The 16,801-nt window shown below is 42.6% G+C and overlaps 1 protein-coding gene across 3 annotated transcripts in view; it reads left to right on the forward strand.

Annotated features, from left to right (window-relative positions):
- ANTXRL (anthrax toxin receptor like) overlaps nucleotides 1–16,801 on the forward strand; it is a 51,895-nt gene that overhangs the window by 11,640 nt on the left and 23,454 nt on the right. For all 3 annotated transcript variants that reach the window (XM_021398942.1, XM_021398943.1, XM_021398944.1), the window contains exons 4-14: nucleotides 875–956; nucleotides 1,060–1,093; nucleotides 3,052–3,131; nucleotides 3,242–3,310; nucleotides 3,513–3,593; nucleotides 3,699–3,759; nucleotides 7,572–7,670; nucleotides 9,540–9,609; nucleotides 11,237–11,315; nucleotides 15,344–15,439; nucleotides 16,064–16,102. In XM_021398942.1, coding sequence (XP_021254617.1) covers nucleotides 875–956; nucleotides 1,060–1,093; nucleotides 3,052–3,131; nucleotides 3,242–3,310; nucleotides 3,513–3,593; nucleotides 3,699–3,759; nucleotides 7,572–7,670; nucleotides 9,540–9,609; nucleotides 11,237–11,315; nucleotides 15,344–15,439; nucleotides 16,064–16,102 — 790 coding nt within the window. The remainder of the gene's footprint in view (nucleotides 1–874; nucleotides 957–1,059; nucleotides 1,094–3,051; nucleotides 3,132–3,241; nucleotides 3,311–3,512; nucleotides 3,594–3,698; nucleotides 3,760–7,571; nucleotides 7,671–9,539; nucleotides 9,610–11,236; nucleotides 11,316–15,343; nucleotides 15,440–16,063; nucleotides 16,103–16,801) is intronic.

The following is a 16,801-nucleotide window of genomic DNA, read 5'->3' on the forward strand; positions in this document are numbered from 1 at the left end:
AGTAGTAGAATGCTGAATGTGGTGTAAAAATATTTCCTGTCCTAAACTCTTGTCCACAGTTGGATCTCCATCTGTGCTTTTTCAGCTCATTTTATACTTGAAAAGAGTAGAATTGTGCTTCTTGCCCTAAGGAAGTCCCTCATTCTTGCTCCTTACTTTACCTTCATCCCTTCATCCTGTTTCCCCTATAACTGTGCCTGAGGATCTTTTAAAAATCAGGACAGTTAATATTAATTTTCCTGAGTGATGCTCTTGTTCTCCAGGTTTTTTTTAGTGGAGCAAGAAGCTGTGCAACAGGAGTCATGGTGTCCAAGTTACATCAGGAAACAATCTGTGCCTGAGAAAGGTTGATGGTCCACTGGTCTAGGACAGGAAATTCTCCTCGTTCCCATCCTATTTTCATATCTTCTGGTCTCTATCTTTATAATGGAAAAGTCTTAATCCCTGCTGTCCTGATGATTGATTGAATAATGAGCTTTTATCCATCCCATTTTCATGACATGGTCATAAGCTTTTAAATTCTTATTCCATCTGCAGTTTGTCAGTGTTCAGTATCTGGAAGTTACTTTAATTCTGTCTTGCCCTGGCAGGCAGTGTACCAGGGACAGCACTGCACCCTTAAAAATGGATTAACCCTAACATGGTGACATGTGCCTGGATTTGTGCTCCCATGGGCGTTTGGCAGATGTCAAAACAGCTTTTTGAAAAAAATCTTAGTTTTACTAGTATTAGCTGGTATGTACGTACTTCGTGCGATGTACTGACAGGATGTGTAGTTTATTTGTTATTTGCTATTTGATGAAACAACAACCAAAATACTCGCAATAAAATTATTTATTTCTTTTCTTTTTTTTTTTTTTTTTTTAATCCGAAGGGAGGCCATAAGACGAGGGCTTGAAATTCTTCAGTATGAAGTGCCTGGAGGAGACACGTTCATGCATGAAGGATTTAAAAGGGTACACACCACAGAACCTTCCTTCTTTGATTTATACATATGAATTTTGCTTTCCTTGCTGCTTCTGCACGTAGTTGCTGACTACATTCCACATTTCATTTTAGGCAAATGAGCAGATTTACCACGAAACCTATGGAGGTAGGTATAGTATATTTCTTGTTATGGATCTGCATGGAAGAGATAGGGATGATAGTTTACGTGACCTGCAGTAAACTCATTGGAAGAAGTTTCGGAGAAGGGATTGGTGTTACACAATCATTGCATTCCATTTTGACTACAGCTCTACTTTCAGATGTGTGATTCATGGTTTATTAAGACCAGAGGAGACCAGTATGATCCCAGATCTGACCCAGGGCAGAATACAGACTGGAGCGTTGCAGCCAGAATGGTCTGTACTGCACCCAGGGACAAGAACACGCACATATTCCTGCCCTGCTCTGTCATGATGCACTCAGCCCTGCCTGCCTCGTGCCCCCAGCTTCTCTTTCTCATTAGTGTAGGTACGAGTGTGATCAGCTGGAGATTTTATCATCATTGTGAATCATTTAGGATCGGATTCTCAATGTTCTGTACATTTTTGCTAAATTTCAAGAGGGAAATGTATTTGTGCTTTCATTTGTGCCAAAGAGAAGGCCTAATTAGTCAAACTGAGCACTTTCTGCCTCGTTTGTACACTGATGTTTAGTTGCTTTTGTTTGTGAGCTGATGGACTCTTTGGGAGACCCAGAAAAAAGTCAGAGCATTTTAATAAAATGGGGTGAGAGTATGGAGTCTTCCACAGCAGCTCTGCTGTGTGGCTTCTCAGATGCTCCTATCTGGCAAATCGAGGGTTTTGATGAGTCCAAGCGGAAATTATTTTACCTCTTCCTAAGAGATAGAGAGTAATAAATTAGTTTTAGGCTAAGTTGATTAATAAGGAAAAAGCAGTAGATGACATCTGGATTTATAAAATAACGTATTGGAAAAGAAACAATGATTGAGAAGAAAATGAAGTTCAATTTATTTATGTCCTTTTTCAAACATCTTCAACAGAAAAAAAAAAAAAAAGAGTAATACAGGAATTCAAGCATTTTCCCCTAAGTTGCAGGTCATTTTTTTTAAGGTGTTGTATCTGTGTTGACATGACATGGGAAGGACTGCATGGCATAAGAAACCTGTCAGAAGTAATCAGTCTTTAGTTTCAGACAGTACGGGGTAAGACACTCAAAATCATACCAGATTACTTTGAAAAAATAACAAATACTTCTCTGAAAGTAATGTGTGTGTACATTAGCATGTGTGACTATCGAAGCAGGACAGTTGGTTGAACCATAGTTTGCGTATTAATCAGGATTCTTCTAACATTTTGCATTTTTCTAGATAGTATTGTACTCAATAGCATGTTACTTATATAGCTATCCAAAACCCATGCAACCTTTTCACATAAGCTTATGTGTGGGATGTGAACTTGCTTATCCCAAGACGTGAATTTGCTCCAGTGGATCTGGTCTTGCATTTTTCAGGCTCAAAATTCCTATGAACTTCACTGACAATTATTGTTGCATGAAAAGCATAGGACTGAAGCCCTTGTGGAAATACCTTTCCATGCTGTGTTCAGAAGGGATTCTCCATGAAAACCTGGTGGAGGTGAAGGTAGTGTCAGGAGAGCTTCTCTTGCAGAGGTCTTGAACTGGCAATCTCCAGGCAATGTCCACGCAGAGAAGTATCTGTCAAAACAGAAGGAAAAACTTGTCTGTTTCTAGGAATCCCTTTTGCCACTTCTTCACATGAAAGGTGTAGATGTAACTTTGGCCAGATGCTGCACAGGACAAAGAAGTTTGTGCATGGGCCTTGCTGGAGCAGCGCTGCCTCTTCAAGTGCTGCTTGTGTGTGTTGGAGTTGCATAGTTTTCTGCCTGTTGTATGCTGTCATACATCTGACCTTCAGCTGGGGTAAATCACTGCATTTCCAACAAAGTGTGTACAAATCAGACTGAGAGTCTGGCCTTGTGGTTTTGTGTTTTTGTCAGCAAAAAAAGGCATGTGCCAGTTCAAACTTATTTTCACTGTCAAATCTTGTGTTGCCCATATGCAATCTGTTAACTGTTGTCCATGTAGGAGTTCGGACTGCTAGCGTGATTATTGCTCTGACGGATGGAGAATTGCAAGACGTTCAGTTCTATTATGCAGAACAAGAAGTAAGTCACCTTCACGTTTACCCAGACTAGCTCAAGTCAAACCTGTAGGTGTTTACTGTTGGCTCCACTGCTTGTATGGTTTTGCAATTCATGGCAATTTTTTTGTTTAGGCCAACAGAGCCAGAAGCTTTGGAGCTATTGTTTATTGTGTTGGAGTGAAAGATTTCAATGAAACTCAGGTAATTTTGCTTGCTTGCTTTTATTTTGTTTTGTTTTTATACTAGTAGAGAAGTAACAGCATTAGTTGAAGGCATTTATTTAATTACTTGAGGCATAAATCATTTCATGTCAGTATGATGTCTTTCAGCAAGTATGAAGGGGCCCAGTTGTATTCACTGTAATTTTATTTTCCTCATGATTTATGATTGTCTTTCTTTGCAGCTGTCAACAATAGCTGACAGCATCGATCATGTTTTTCCAGTTACGGGAGGCTTTTATGCCCTAAGAGGAACCATTGATTCAGTAAGCTGACTATTCTGAAACCTAAAAAACGGGGGCCCTTTCCTGTGTTCATAAAGCATAGATTAAAAACGATCACCTAAAATGCCTTTGCCTTAAATCTTCCAGATTCTCAAGAAATCTTGCATTGAGATCCTAGCGGCTGAGCCATCCAGTGTTTGTGCAGGAGGTAAGCTTTCACAAGAATGGGGTGGTAAGGCAAGCAAATGACACTGATGAAATGTCGGTAACTACTGAATGTGGTGTCAGAGCTGAAGCCCATGGATGAGTTGGAAAGCATCCCCCAGGGCCGTGGCTGGAGCCACGTGTGTCCCCTCTGATCTTGGGAAGGAGTGGATGTCAATGCACTTATAGCCTCTGAATGCAGGCTTGGAGAAGTGGCTGAGAGAGCACTGGGGCTTCTGGGAATACTGCTCTTTAAAATACCCAACAGAAAGAAGACACAAAAGTGGTATAAAACTAGGCTGCTGCTATTTTGGTGCCTAATGCAGTGTCTCACAAATTTCTGGAAAGAATGCGTTCCTTGGATCTGCTAGGGCTTGTCAGCAGTTAGAACAGGACTTTGCAGAACATTCACGCAAACTTCAGGTTTATTGAATCAAATGCAATGAACTGCAAAAGCTGAGATACCTGACATGTTTTCCAAAGCATTAGTGTTTTACTTAATTGCAGTGAAAGAACTACTAGGGTACAAGCAAATGTGAAGAATCCCCAGAGGAGCTGCTGGTAACTTCGTGCCTTTCCTGTTTAGGATATTTAACTTGCATTTGTTCTTGTTTATGTTAGCAGTCTGCTATATTTTTCCTACTTAAGAGACTATTGCAGTAGAGTGAGAGTGACAGCATAAGCTTGCTGGAAGGTGTAGTTTATAGCGTGGTTATTTAGATCTCTTACTGTCTTGTGCTCACTTCCTTATACACTGAGGAAATGAGCGCGTACGAATGAATGTGGGATGAATGAAAGCTGACCTTGAAAACATGGATCAGAATAGGAGATGCAGGAAAAATCTATTAAATAGTACAAAGAAGAGAAATTGTTCACTCTTCATTTCCACATATTAATCGCAGCATGGTTGTGCCCTGAGTACTTAAATTTAAAATGAAATATCCTTGTATCTTTTCCACTATTTCTAAATAGGTGGTTGTGGAGTAGATGTTTGTCATAATATTGTCTTTGGAAAATTTCAAGAAGGAAAATATTTGCTTTTAAGATTCTCCTTTGCAGACTGCAGAATTTATCAGAAAAGTTAAAAGTTTTGACTTTAACATTTTATTTTATTTCATAGTGATAAATTGTTTTTATTTCTTGTATACAATTTAGGCAATTTTTGGATAATAAATTTTTGCAAGTTTTCTTGCTTATTAAAAATTGCTTTTAGCTAAACAGAAGTGAGAGTTCCAGTAGGGATTTGGCACAATGAAAGAATACTGAAGAGTGACCACTGAAAAGATTCTTTCAAATAGAAAGTTTGAAAATATTTTTCAAAAGAACTTCAGAAAATTTATTTTCAGGAGAAGATTTGACCTTCCGAAAGTGGACGTGTTTCAGCGAAACGAGCAAAATTGTTTTGAAAAAGCAGTCAGCTCAGCTTGTACGTATGCTGCTGACTCAGCCACCTGCTTAAATTCTGGGGCTTGTTCTGTCTCTGCTGACAGAGCCATCCAGCAGAGGTGGGCTCAGGGTGGAGTGTGTTGCTGAGTCACTAGGGTATGTAGATGTGGAGCTCACATGCTTGGTGGTTTGCTTATAGCAGCAAAGAGCTTGAAAGTAGGAGGGAGCCACAAGAGCAGCTTGATGTGGTACAGGCCATCAGTGTGGGTTAAATGGGCTCTGACACCAAGAACTGAGCACATAATAGCTTTTCCTACGAGCCAAGTCCTGCAAGCCTTACCTGGAATGAACTTGAAAGGGTTTTAGAGCACAAGGCTACACTCCAGCTTGGGTTAGTTATCTCTAGTAATCCTACTTACTTCAACAGACCCAGAGGCTCCTCTTCATAGCTGTTTGTGTGCACCATGGTCTCCTGGAGAGGATCTCCTTGGATTGAGCCACTTTTTTTTTCATGGTAGTGTGAATTCAGATCCTGAATTCTGTTCACTGGACAGTCAGATAATAGCTCTGTATGTAATGTGACTTTTTAAAATATTTATTCAGACTTGAGCACTGGAAAGTCCTGAGGCATCTGAAGTTATATCAGAATTTTAATATGCTTTAAATTTAGGTAATAACTTAGTAGAGTTTATTGGCAATGTGTATGTAAGAAGTAAGATCATCTGGCTGTTAAATTCTACATGAAAATATATATCCTGTACCTTTAGAGCTGACTGAAATTTAGAATATAATATTTCTTAGAAATTTAAAGTTGGTCTCCTTTTTCTTCTAGTTAGGCATTTTATTTCTTTTAAAAAAAAAAAGTAAATTGGTTTCAGAATTTTGATTAAAAAATACTCAACTTTTCAGAAGTGTCCAATATTGTGATGTTCTCCAGCAAAGCAGCTTGCTTGTTTATAGCCTCGAAATGTGGAGGTATCCATGCATTTTAAATGCAGCTTATCTGAGTAAGGAGGTGAAAACCAGCTGGGATTTTATTCAGCATTATTCTTCATTTCTAGAATCTGGTAGGAGAGTAGGAGGGCTTGAAGTTGCTCACTGGAAGCCATTCTCAATCGGGGATTAGAGCAGACTGATCCACTCCTCACTGCTGTTCTTGCAACTCATAATTAGTACTGTGCTAGTGATTACTGAGGTTCTCAGCTTCATTTTTGATTTGTGAGAGATTTAGTAAATTGCGGATGGAATGATTTCCATGTGGTTGCAGCTGAATTATGACAGCTCCTATTGGGGCTCTGACTCCCTGTGACAAAGCTATCCAGCGAGTCTGTTTACAAATTGATCTAGTCACATTATGACAGCTATCTGATGCTTAGTGCTTTTTGACCCTGCAAATTTGTCGTCCCCACTGTGGAGAAATGTAGTGTGGTCCTTTCTGTTCCCTCTGATTTAAAGTGACCAAGACATGCAGCCTGTAAACAGGCTATCGGTGCAGCAGTGGAGGTGCCTCCTATTCTGTTTGACAGCATCATTGCTTTGATTACGCTTACGGTATGAGGATGTGATTGAAAGGTTTTGTTGGATGTGGCATCCTACTGGCCACATCAACTCCCAGGTGTGGATGCAAGCCGTCAGCTTCTCATCAGATTCACAGAAGTGGAGTCGACAGCGCAGCCAGTGCACACCAGCTCCAACCTACCATCTCGCTGCCAGCGCTGCCCGGTTATTTCAGTGCTGACCTTTTTCCCTTCGCTGTCTTGTCAAAAGCTGCAATCTGCGAGCTGACGGTAACTAAGGAAGAAAAGGACGCAGTCAGAGCCATGGCGCAAAATTAAATGGAATTAGCCATTTCAACAGACCATCACCCAGAACATGCTAATGTTTGGAGTGTTCGAAGGAGCAGACTTCTCAGTGGCAACCAGAAAATCCCATACCAGATGTCTGCATTTCTGCACAAGTCTGGGATTAAAACTCAACTGTCAGCTCGTGTTGGTGGGTAGGTTATTCCGAAGGCAGTTCTTGCCAGTGACTGTGCAGAACGGCAGTGACGGGGAAAAAGAAGGGCAGGAGGGGTAACCTGTCCTGACAACTGCAGGCCTCTAGATGTAGGTTTTACCTTTTGATGTTTTGTGTTGAAAGATTCAGTTAAACCTTTGTGGCTGCTGCCTTTCAGTATTGGGGAAGGAGGGGAAAATCTGACTGTAACTTTATTTCAGCAAGCTGCTTTCCTATAAAATTGAGAAACAAAAAGAAATTTTCTTTGCTGGACATTTAGGTCTGCAGATGGGCTGGCTACCAGCTGCATCAATGTGAAAGTTTGGATTCAGACACAGGGCAGAGGACTGATGTTGTCATGCGCTTCAAACCACTCCGGAAGGAAGTGCTATATTTGAGTCATTTTTCATAACTCTTCTGTACTTCTACTTACAGAGCCCTTTCAAGTCGTGGTAAGAGGCAATGGTTTTTATCATGCAAGAAATATCGACCAGGTACTCTGCAGCTTCAAGCTCAATGACAGCCTTACTATCAGTAAGTCTGCAGGGAGGGGTTCCAGTTCTCCCGTAGCTGTGTCACCACACCGGATGAAGCCCACCTCCCATCCCCATCAGGGAGCCACGCAATGGCTGTGGGGGGAGGTGGATGGGGACCTGCATCTGGCAGGAGCTTGAAACTCATCCTTGTTTAATCTTACAACCTGCAGCCACTGTATTGTGAGGCCTTACACAGGAGATGCTGCTGTACAGCGAATTTCAGCATTTCTGTAATGATTCACATGAGGGATGCATACAACCAGTGATGACTGGGTATCGAGTTTTAACAGGGAGAAATAAAATTGCTTCCTATTTTCTATTTCACCCCCAGTAAAAATAAATCATGCTATCTTCATGCCCTGATGGCGTGTTCAAGCTATTTATTCACTGGTTCAGGCAATGCTTACCATAAAGCAGAGCCCATCAGCCCTGCTCCCCTCCACTCTGGTGCAAGTTGCCAGTCTCATCACAGAGAATGTTCAAGGTGGAAAATCCTTATAATCGCTGTGCTCAGTGGGGTTTTTGGTTATCTGTCTCAGCAACCAGGCAAAGGACTGACTGAATGGCCAAAAAAGATCAAGTGTTCAATTTCTCAGCAATCCTCTACTCTTTCCTGGGAAGCAGGGTGTCTGGTGAGGTGGAGTATGGCATGGAGGGGGGAGCTTTGCTCCTTCTGTATGTGTTGCCCTTGTTGGCTGAACACAGTACGGGCTTTCATTCTCTACCCACAGCCAGACTGGTGTCCTCCCTAGCAGTGAATTCACTTACAAGAGGGTGCTCATGAATTGCTCCTTCATTTCCCGTCCCAGTTGCCTCCGTGAAGGCTGTGTTAAATAAACTCTGGTGGTCTCATTCCCATCAGGCTTACAGATGTCCTTTGCTGGAGATTTGTTTCTTGTGGTTTACCAGGTAGCCATACTTCTGTTTTTTTCTGCCTTGCCCCTAATCCACTGGCACCTTGACTGGATTTCACACTGTGAGTGCTAGGGCTGACCTGGAAGTAGGGAGGAAAATGGCCTTAATTCCAAATCTCCTCCATGGTGTGTTTTCCTTAGGTTAGCTGATATCATGAGACACTGATCTATGCTGGCTGTGCTTTTTTTTTTTTTTTTTTTCCCCCTCTCAGGACAGCCCTAAAACATACCACTGCAACTTCCCTGCTTCAGCAGAGATGAGGCTGCAGAAATGAACTATGTCTTCAGGTGTGCTAGGGTGGGTGAAGCAGAAAGGAACAGCTCTTATATCTGTTGTTGCTTGAGTTATTTTTTTCCTAGATACAAAGAATAATCAAGCCTCTAAAGATACAAATAAGCTGGTAGCTTTTACCAGCCCCTAGCTTACTTAGGGTGAACTGGTTGCCTGGGCTGACTCCTCAGTGTCTTTCTCTGGCCAGGCATCTTAGCGCTTTGTTGGGCCGTATGGAATGAAGTCAACAGTAGCAACTTGTCCTCTCTCATGCCTCAGTCACTCACTTTTAGGGGAGTTCAGTTTTTTCTATACTTTTGATCCCTTGAGTACCAGAGGGGTCAGAGTATTCAGTGTAAGTAGAGTTTGCATGCGCTTTTCAGATAGACAAGATGAGTATTGCTCAAAGGTAGCTTCAAAATGGCTGACCACTGCTGTCAGGAACAGAGATACTCCATTTCCTACCTGTGGTACCTCTAGCCTGATAACTCCATATTAGCATCACCAAGAATGGTCATCCTGATGCTTGGCTTTATAATCAGTACCACTGGGGAGTATTGATTCTTGCCCTTACACTGAATTCCTCTGTGGCTCCCATTAATGTCAACAATTCTCCAGGGAATGACCTACATGCGACAATTTATTTTTTTAAATCTCTGACAGTACATTCATTCCTTTTCAGATGAAAAGCCAACCCTTGTTCATGATACTTATCTGCTCTGTCCTGCCCCAGTGATTGAAGATGCTGGACAGTAAGTATTGCATTTCTAGTATGTGAGGAGAGAGGGAGCTTCTTGATGAGGATGTAGTTACTGAGCCAAGGGCTCAGAATTTTTGCCTAAAGTGCAAAGCTAAGAAGATTTGGCTTTGTAACACAAATAGGGTCATTCCATATGTACCAAATTATCTCCTCATGTGAGCCAACATAGCTCCATTCAACATTGGGTTTTTGGCACAACTTAACCAAATGCCTTGTTGGACTATAGTTGCCTACGGCAGTCATACAGTGCTGGAGATGAAGCTGGCATGAGGAATAGTGTGGTGTTGGTGGTTTTGAGCTCATTAGTGCTCTCTGCCAGTCTAATACTTGTGGGGAGATTCAGCAGATGTATATGTGATCCTCTAGATTCATGTATGGAGTACTGCAGATATGTGTACTGTTGTACCCAACAGGAGGTAGAAATAGGGCTGGTGATAAAAGCTCCTACATCAGCTGTGCTACAGATTTCTTGGCGTCATTGGACCAACACCATACATGCTATCTCCAGAGATGCCAGTGATTACAGTGACTCACCGTGCCCGTGTCAGGTCTCACTCTGTTTCATTGGATGCTGGTGGGTGTTAGGATCCTGCCCAGGATGCTGCAATCCGACAAGTGTCAGGTGTTTCTGCACCACAGCTTCAGAACTTGAGGGCTCTGCCTGAGAAGGGCTGTCTAATAAGAGTTCATGGTAGTCTCCCCACATGAACTCAATGCAGCTGATAGCCTGTCAGCTGTGAGATGACTTGGAGAAAAATAGAGTTAATGAGAAGAGCGGGGGGAGAGGATTTTTGAGTATGCCTATGTCATTTCTCCTCAGCTTTCCAGGCCAAAAGTTAATTGAATTCCAAGCGAACTTTTCATTTTGGTAGAAAACTGATGCTTGATTTGAATTCCTTTGCTGCTGTTATAGATGTTGCTTCCTCTGTTTTGACCCTCCTCTGCTTTGGCTAGCATTGGTATTTTTCAGCTGTCTTACGGACTCCAGGAAGACATGGCACAAGGCCATAACTTCATCCTTGGTGATCTAGATCCTTAAATACTGTACAGGGGCTGAGGGGAAAGCCTTCCTCCCCTTCCCTACCTGTGAGTGGGTGGGGGCTTTTTTTTTTCTTCAGATCTTTTCTCTGATACTGGGGAATGACTAAGGCCAGATTTTGCTTTAATTTCACTGTCATTTAAGTCTTTTTCCTTTGACCTCATGCAAGACCTTAGTTGGATATGTTTAAAAACAAACAAAACCAGTCTGGCTCTTTAAGATGCAGAAACAGATTAAAATAAGAGCAAAGGCCTCTTGTAGGCCTTGTACTCTAGAATAGTATTGCAAATGTCTGAGTTTTCATTTTAGCTCTGTCCTGGTGCCCTTTTCCCCAGGTGAGACGAAGGTTTTATAATAAAGAGCATATGCCCCAACTCAATTAAGCCAATGTAAAAGGGATGGCTCCTGGGCAAGTGGAGAGATAGCAGCAGATAAGCACCTGCAGCCACAGAATGCCTTGACTCAGCAGGGAATGTTACCCATGCATGTTCATGAGCCAATGGCTAAAACACAGCCAGAATAAAAGAAACAATGGGTATAAAGATGACACTAAAAATAAGTGTATCTGTTTGTGCTTTAGGGTGGTTTTCCTACAAGTCAGCATGAACAATGGGCTAACGTTCATCTCCAGTTCTGTCAGCATCACCAGCACACACTGTGTAAGTAATTGCAATGGGGCTTGACAGAGAAACCATGAGATCTTGGGCAGCGACGGTGGCTCTTCAGGCAAGCCTCCTTGATTGAGCACAAGTTCCCTTCAGCTGCTGCATCACGGATGTTGACTGAATCCCAGCAATTCTTTGAAAAATCACCAGGCTAGTTAAGACTAAACCATTACTGATGGTGGATAGATCATGGTAGATTTACAGATTGAACAGTTACAACAAAAACAGTCCCTCCCCATTCCTATTCCCGGAAAAAAGAGAAGTCCTCTAGGATCTACCTAGAAGGGAACCCAGAAAAAGGGGAGAATGAGCATCAGAAAGTGATGCCCCTTTTGATCATTGGGTTACCTATAGGATCTGGAGTGAAATGTGCTGCTGCCAGGAGTTACATTTAGAAGGGCCACAGCACAGAACATCCACTAAACATTAAGGGGTATTCTCTGGTTGGCGCTTACTACATTTGTTCTTAGACCTCCACAATTTACCTCTAGTTCAGGCATTTTTACACTTTTAATGACAAGAGATGATTGCTTTTCCCTTGGTGTCATGTGGAATGTCATAGGAAATGGCCAAAAAGAGATAACAGCCTCTCATTCTGGAGGGAGCTTCTTGATACCAGGCTGCTGCCCAGCCCAGCCAAGGGAGGATGTGCTGCTGCGGGATAGCAGTGGCTGGGATACATACCTCCTGGCTGATCTCAGGCAGACCACTTATCTTCAGGGTAAGGGACCTAAATGATCTTTTAGCAAAACCTGACTTTAGAATCCAAAAAAAAAAAAAAAAGGAAAAAGGAAAAGCTGATGCAAGATAACAAGTGTTTGGCTTAGCTAATGGTTTGGCCTTATGCTTGTGGTCTAAAAAATTGCCAGAGTACCTGATACCAAGCATTTGGTATTGAATTTGAGCTTTATTGTTTCTAGTGTGAGAAGGACTTTTATAGCCTACACCAAATGCTGTCATATTGGTTTGTAATCATCATTGTCTTTTCTGACAGCTGCAGAGCAGAAGGGCAGGAATCAAGACAAACTGACTGGAGCTTACAGATTTGATTTTCTGATGTTTTCAGCAATGCATCTGGGAAATTTTGCACCAGATTGCTGGAACAGCCCAGGGTGTGTGGATGCAGAGTTCAGCAGAGATGATTTTGCTGCTTCACTTTTTTATTATTATTTTGTTTTAATTTTTTTCCAAAATTTTCCTCAAATTTTCTGCAATGAAGACTTATATTTCCACATTTTCTATCCCCTTTTGAGCTCACAGTGAAGCACAAGTATTAACTGGTGCATTTAGTTACCCATATGTAATTTATTCCTGATGGAGGCTGAAATCTTAGCCCTAGCTGGGATCTCCACAGGCCAGAGGGTGGATGGAGGAAGCTTTCTTCTTGATAGCCTTAGGATAATGAGAGGACTTCAGTCTGCAGTCCTGTCAATCTGATGATTTTTGCCCAGCTCCTGCAGATTAATCACGAAGGACTCCTGATGCTCGTCTGGTACAAAGAAGACCATCTCACCGCAGTTGCATCCTATAAGTGGGAAGGCTGGCGGTTCACTTTCCAGCTTTGTTCTAATCTCACTCATTTCACTCTTATTGTTTTAGAGACTCCTTCCATTTCCTTTCCTCTCCTGCTCCCCTCTCTGTGAGTGGCAGCCAGCTGGCCTGCTCAGCCCTCCTCCCCAGCTGGCGCTTCTGTCCTTTCTGTACAGTAAGTATCTTCTCTTGACTTTACTCCCAAAGCCTCTGTGTGATCCCTGTACTCATTTCTGTTCAGCTGCATGAAGTCTGCTATTTCCTTTTCAAAGTCCGGCTTCACTATGATGCTTTGTGTGTTTGATCACCGAAAGAGGACTCTCTAGCTTCTTGCTGCCAACAGCTCCTGAGCTGCTGCTGGTAAATGTCTCTGTGATTTATATGAGCACTTAGCATGGGAAAAGCAGTGCCTGGGAACAGGACAAGGAAGCAATGTGCGTTTGGAGTCATAGTAGCTGTAATATGTACATATTTGTGGCTCATACACTGCACTGGTTTTATGCTTAGATTTGCTTTTAAGGGGTGCATAAACTCTTCTTCAAATTTGATTTTTTTAATCATTCTTTTATCATCAAGCTGGCTTCAGTGGGAGCTCATTATTAGTGCTACCTGGGGCCATGGGCAGGCCAGAGGGGGTGGCAGCACTGAACTGCAGTTGGGTAGTGTCTTCTAACAGGACTCCTCTGTGTGCCTGGCACTCCACCTTGTCCTTCTCCTGCTGCTGACCTGACAAAAGGGGTGAGCTACATAGTGTATCCCAGAACAGAGCAATTTGTTGTGTCAGTGACAAGAAGTGACAGAGCAGTGGAGAAATGGTGATGCTACAGGGTTATGGGATCTTGGGCTAAGTACCTAGGTATGGAAAGGTTAGTCACATCTTGGACATGCCAGTGCTGCCAGGTCTAGGATATGGCCTGAGGAAGAGCTGGATACCATTCTACATCTCCTCCAAATTTTGCAAAGCTCTTACCAGCTGGTGCTTTCCTTTCCGCCCTCAGCCTCTTTGCTGTCTGGAGGGAAAACTGCTGTTCTATCGAGAACAGTGAAGGGATCTCCTGTTGTGAAAAGGGGCTAAGTATGAGATTTTGTTGTCTTGTCATGGGAACTCAATGTGTAGTTTTCATATTTAACAAGGTTGAATCTTATGGACTTTATCCGACATGTATCTACCTTGGAACTTGCTTTCTTTCCATTTATCCTCCCACCTATCCTTGTTTGAAAATGCCTACAGCTTTTTCTTCTAGCCAGCTCCCATGCCCTCAGCCTGACTCCCAGACCTTTCTTCAAGCTCCTTTTACCTCTTCCCTGTCCCAGGCTGTCCTCCAGATTGCAACCAGATTTTTTGTGTTCTCTGGTACTCCTGTTGCTGGTGAATTAAACCTCTTAAAGTCAGAGAACTTACCAATGAAGAGGTTTTCCATGACTCTGAAGCACCAGAACTAATTGTAACCCCGGCCTGGGGCTCATTGCAGTCCAAGGAAACTGCGCGTCCTGCCATGCCACTTCCCATCTGCATCTGCATGGATTCCCATCTGCATGGATTTTCAAAAGCCACGTGCTCTGCATGTTCTGCAGGAGCTGAGCAGTACATTGAAGATTTCTTTCCTGTAATCATCAGAGCAATATCAGAGCCAGCAGATCTTCCGAACGCATTGTCATGAATGCAGTGCACAGTCCCTCAAGATTTACACAGGAAAATCAGAGCTCTGACTCTCCTTGGTTGTCTGGCTGCTCTGGAGAGCCAATTTCAAGTATTAATGCCTTTTTTTTTTTTTTTTTTAATGAAAAAAAATTGAGCACTGTTTTGAGTCTAGATCCTACCTGGCCCCAGACTCCCACCTGCAGGTGGAATCAGGAATGGTTTTGTCAAACCAATCCCAAGAAGCTCGCCAAGAACCAGCAGCATTGAGGGCTAGTTTATCTAAGCACTCAGGCTGGGGTTGTGTGCAGTTCGAGTCAAGAGGTGACAGAGGCAAGCTTAGGAGCTGATGTGGCTGAGCTAAAATAAGTTGTATGATGTTGATATGCTGATGGTTTCCTGTATGCTTTTAGCTGCAACATTCCCATTCTTTGAGGATCAGCATTGATATGTTATACATCTCTAGCGATGGAATATTATTCTGCACCATTTAGTCTGGTTATGTAGTTTGAAATGCCCTTCTGACAGTATTAAGGGACCCATCAGGACAGGCTTGGGGATAGTTCGTATACAATTTTAGCACCTTTGTATCTAGTGAGCTATAAGCATACCATGCATTACACATATATGTACCACAAATAGGAGGTACTTGAATTGTGACTCCAGCTACAGATTTGTCACACTAAATACTGATGAGATCCTAATGATAGTAGTGATGGACTGCACCACCTAAGTGGGGCCTTGTATTTAGGGAAACCTGGCTTGTTGTGCCCAGTCTAATTGTGTAACTTCAGGCCTACTACCTCATTTGTGGCATATGCAGATAACTCAAAGGTAATCATCTTGTTTGCAGCTGACTGGAACCATCCTTTTCATTGCTCTCCTGATTCTCTTTTTGCTGCTGGCTCTGGCTCTCCTTTGGTGGTTCTGGCCCCTTTGCTGCACGGTGGTAAGTACAGATTTATTTACTTGTTTTTTTAAACCTGATATCAAGTTTTATTTCTGACTTGTTTCTTGCCAAAATGATAGTTATGATTTGGAATTTGTTTCTTCATGTAGTAATGAGGCAAATGGCTTGACTGTACAGTGTGATTGATCCTGTAATGCATTCCATTGTGCAGCACAGGCAAGATCTAAATCTTATCTAAAGTCAGAAAGTTTAGTCAGAGACTTCACTGAGTGAAACGATGACTAGATACCTTGAAAGTTACATTAATTAATTTCTCTGCAAGCTTTTTAAGGCACATGTAAAATAGTATTGCTTAAAAATAATTTGTTAAACATGCAAGTCATAGTGAATGTGTGTGGAGCTGAAAGTTCTGGGCATTTCACAGAGTCCAGTAAGCACCAGGCAGGGCTGGAGACCTACATGCGATGGTCCAAGTTCTGCAGCATGGATATTGTTATCAGTGTGAGTAATGACAGTCTGCTGTTTATGTGCTGTGTGACTGAATGTGGGGAAATAGAGCCAGGCAACCTATCTATGATAAGCAAACAGCAGAGAGGACATAGCCCTGGTGTGGAAGAAACCCTACCATTAACTCAGATTCCTCCCATCGCTTATATATTCCAGGTGATCAAGGAGCCACCTCCACCACCACCTCCAGAGCCTGTAAGTATGCTATTTCTGGGCTGTCACATTGTCTGCAGCTGCTGTAGTGCAGTGTGCTACCCAGGAATGTCACCCCTGTAGGTGTCTTAATGACACCTTGAAGGCTGAGAGAGGAAGTCTCTTGAGTCAGGACAGTTATTTCTGCCTTCTGGCCTCCGTATATACGTACAGCAAGGTTATTTCCATCCACGGAGAAAATAGATGCCTAACTCAGAAGTCCACAAACGCACAGTTCCTACAGTATTTTGTTCCTTCTGCTGTGCATCACATAGGTGTGTAGGAAAATCTTTCCTTCTCCAGCACCAAAACCATTGCGCTGAAAGCTGTCCCTCCTCCAGCAGAGTTGCTGTTCCCAGGAGGAGTTTAGCCCCTATTGGGAGTACAGAAAAAAGTCGGGCAGCTGAAAGAAAAGACAGTGAAGGCTGCATTCCTGTGGCTTTGGTACAGGAGAGGGAGCAGGAGGCAGGCCCTGGCTGTGGTTCTGCTGCAGCCTGACCCTTGGCAGGATGCTTGGCCCTTCTGTATTTAGGTTGTGAGCTGTTGGAGGAAGGATTGTACTTAGTTAATTCTCTTTGAGACAGTAACTCACAGAGGCCCTGATCTCAGCTTTGGTTTCACTCTGTTTTTAATAGAAATAATAGTAATAAATAAAAGTATCTCCAGAATGAACTCATGGCTGCCTTTATTCCTTTCCTAGGA

This window comes from Numida meleagris, chromosome 5 (assembly GCF_002078875.1).
Source record: "Numida meleagris isolate 19003 breed g44 Domestic line chromosome 5, NumMel1.0, whole genome shotgun sequence".
NCBI lineage: Eukaryota > Metazoa > Chordata > Aves > Galliformes > Numididae > Numida > Numida meleagris.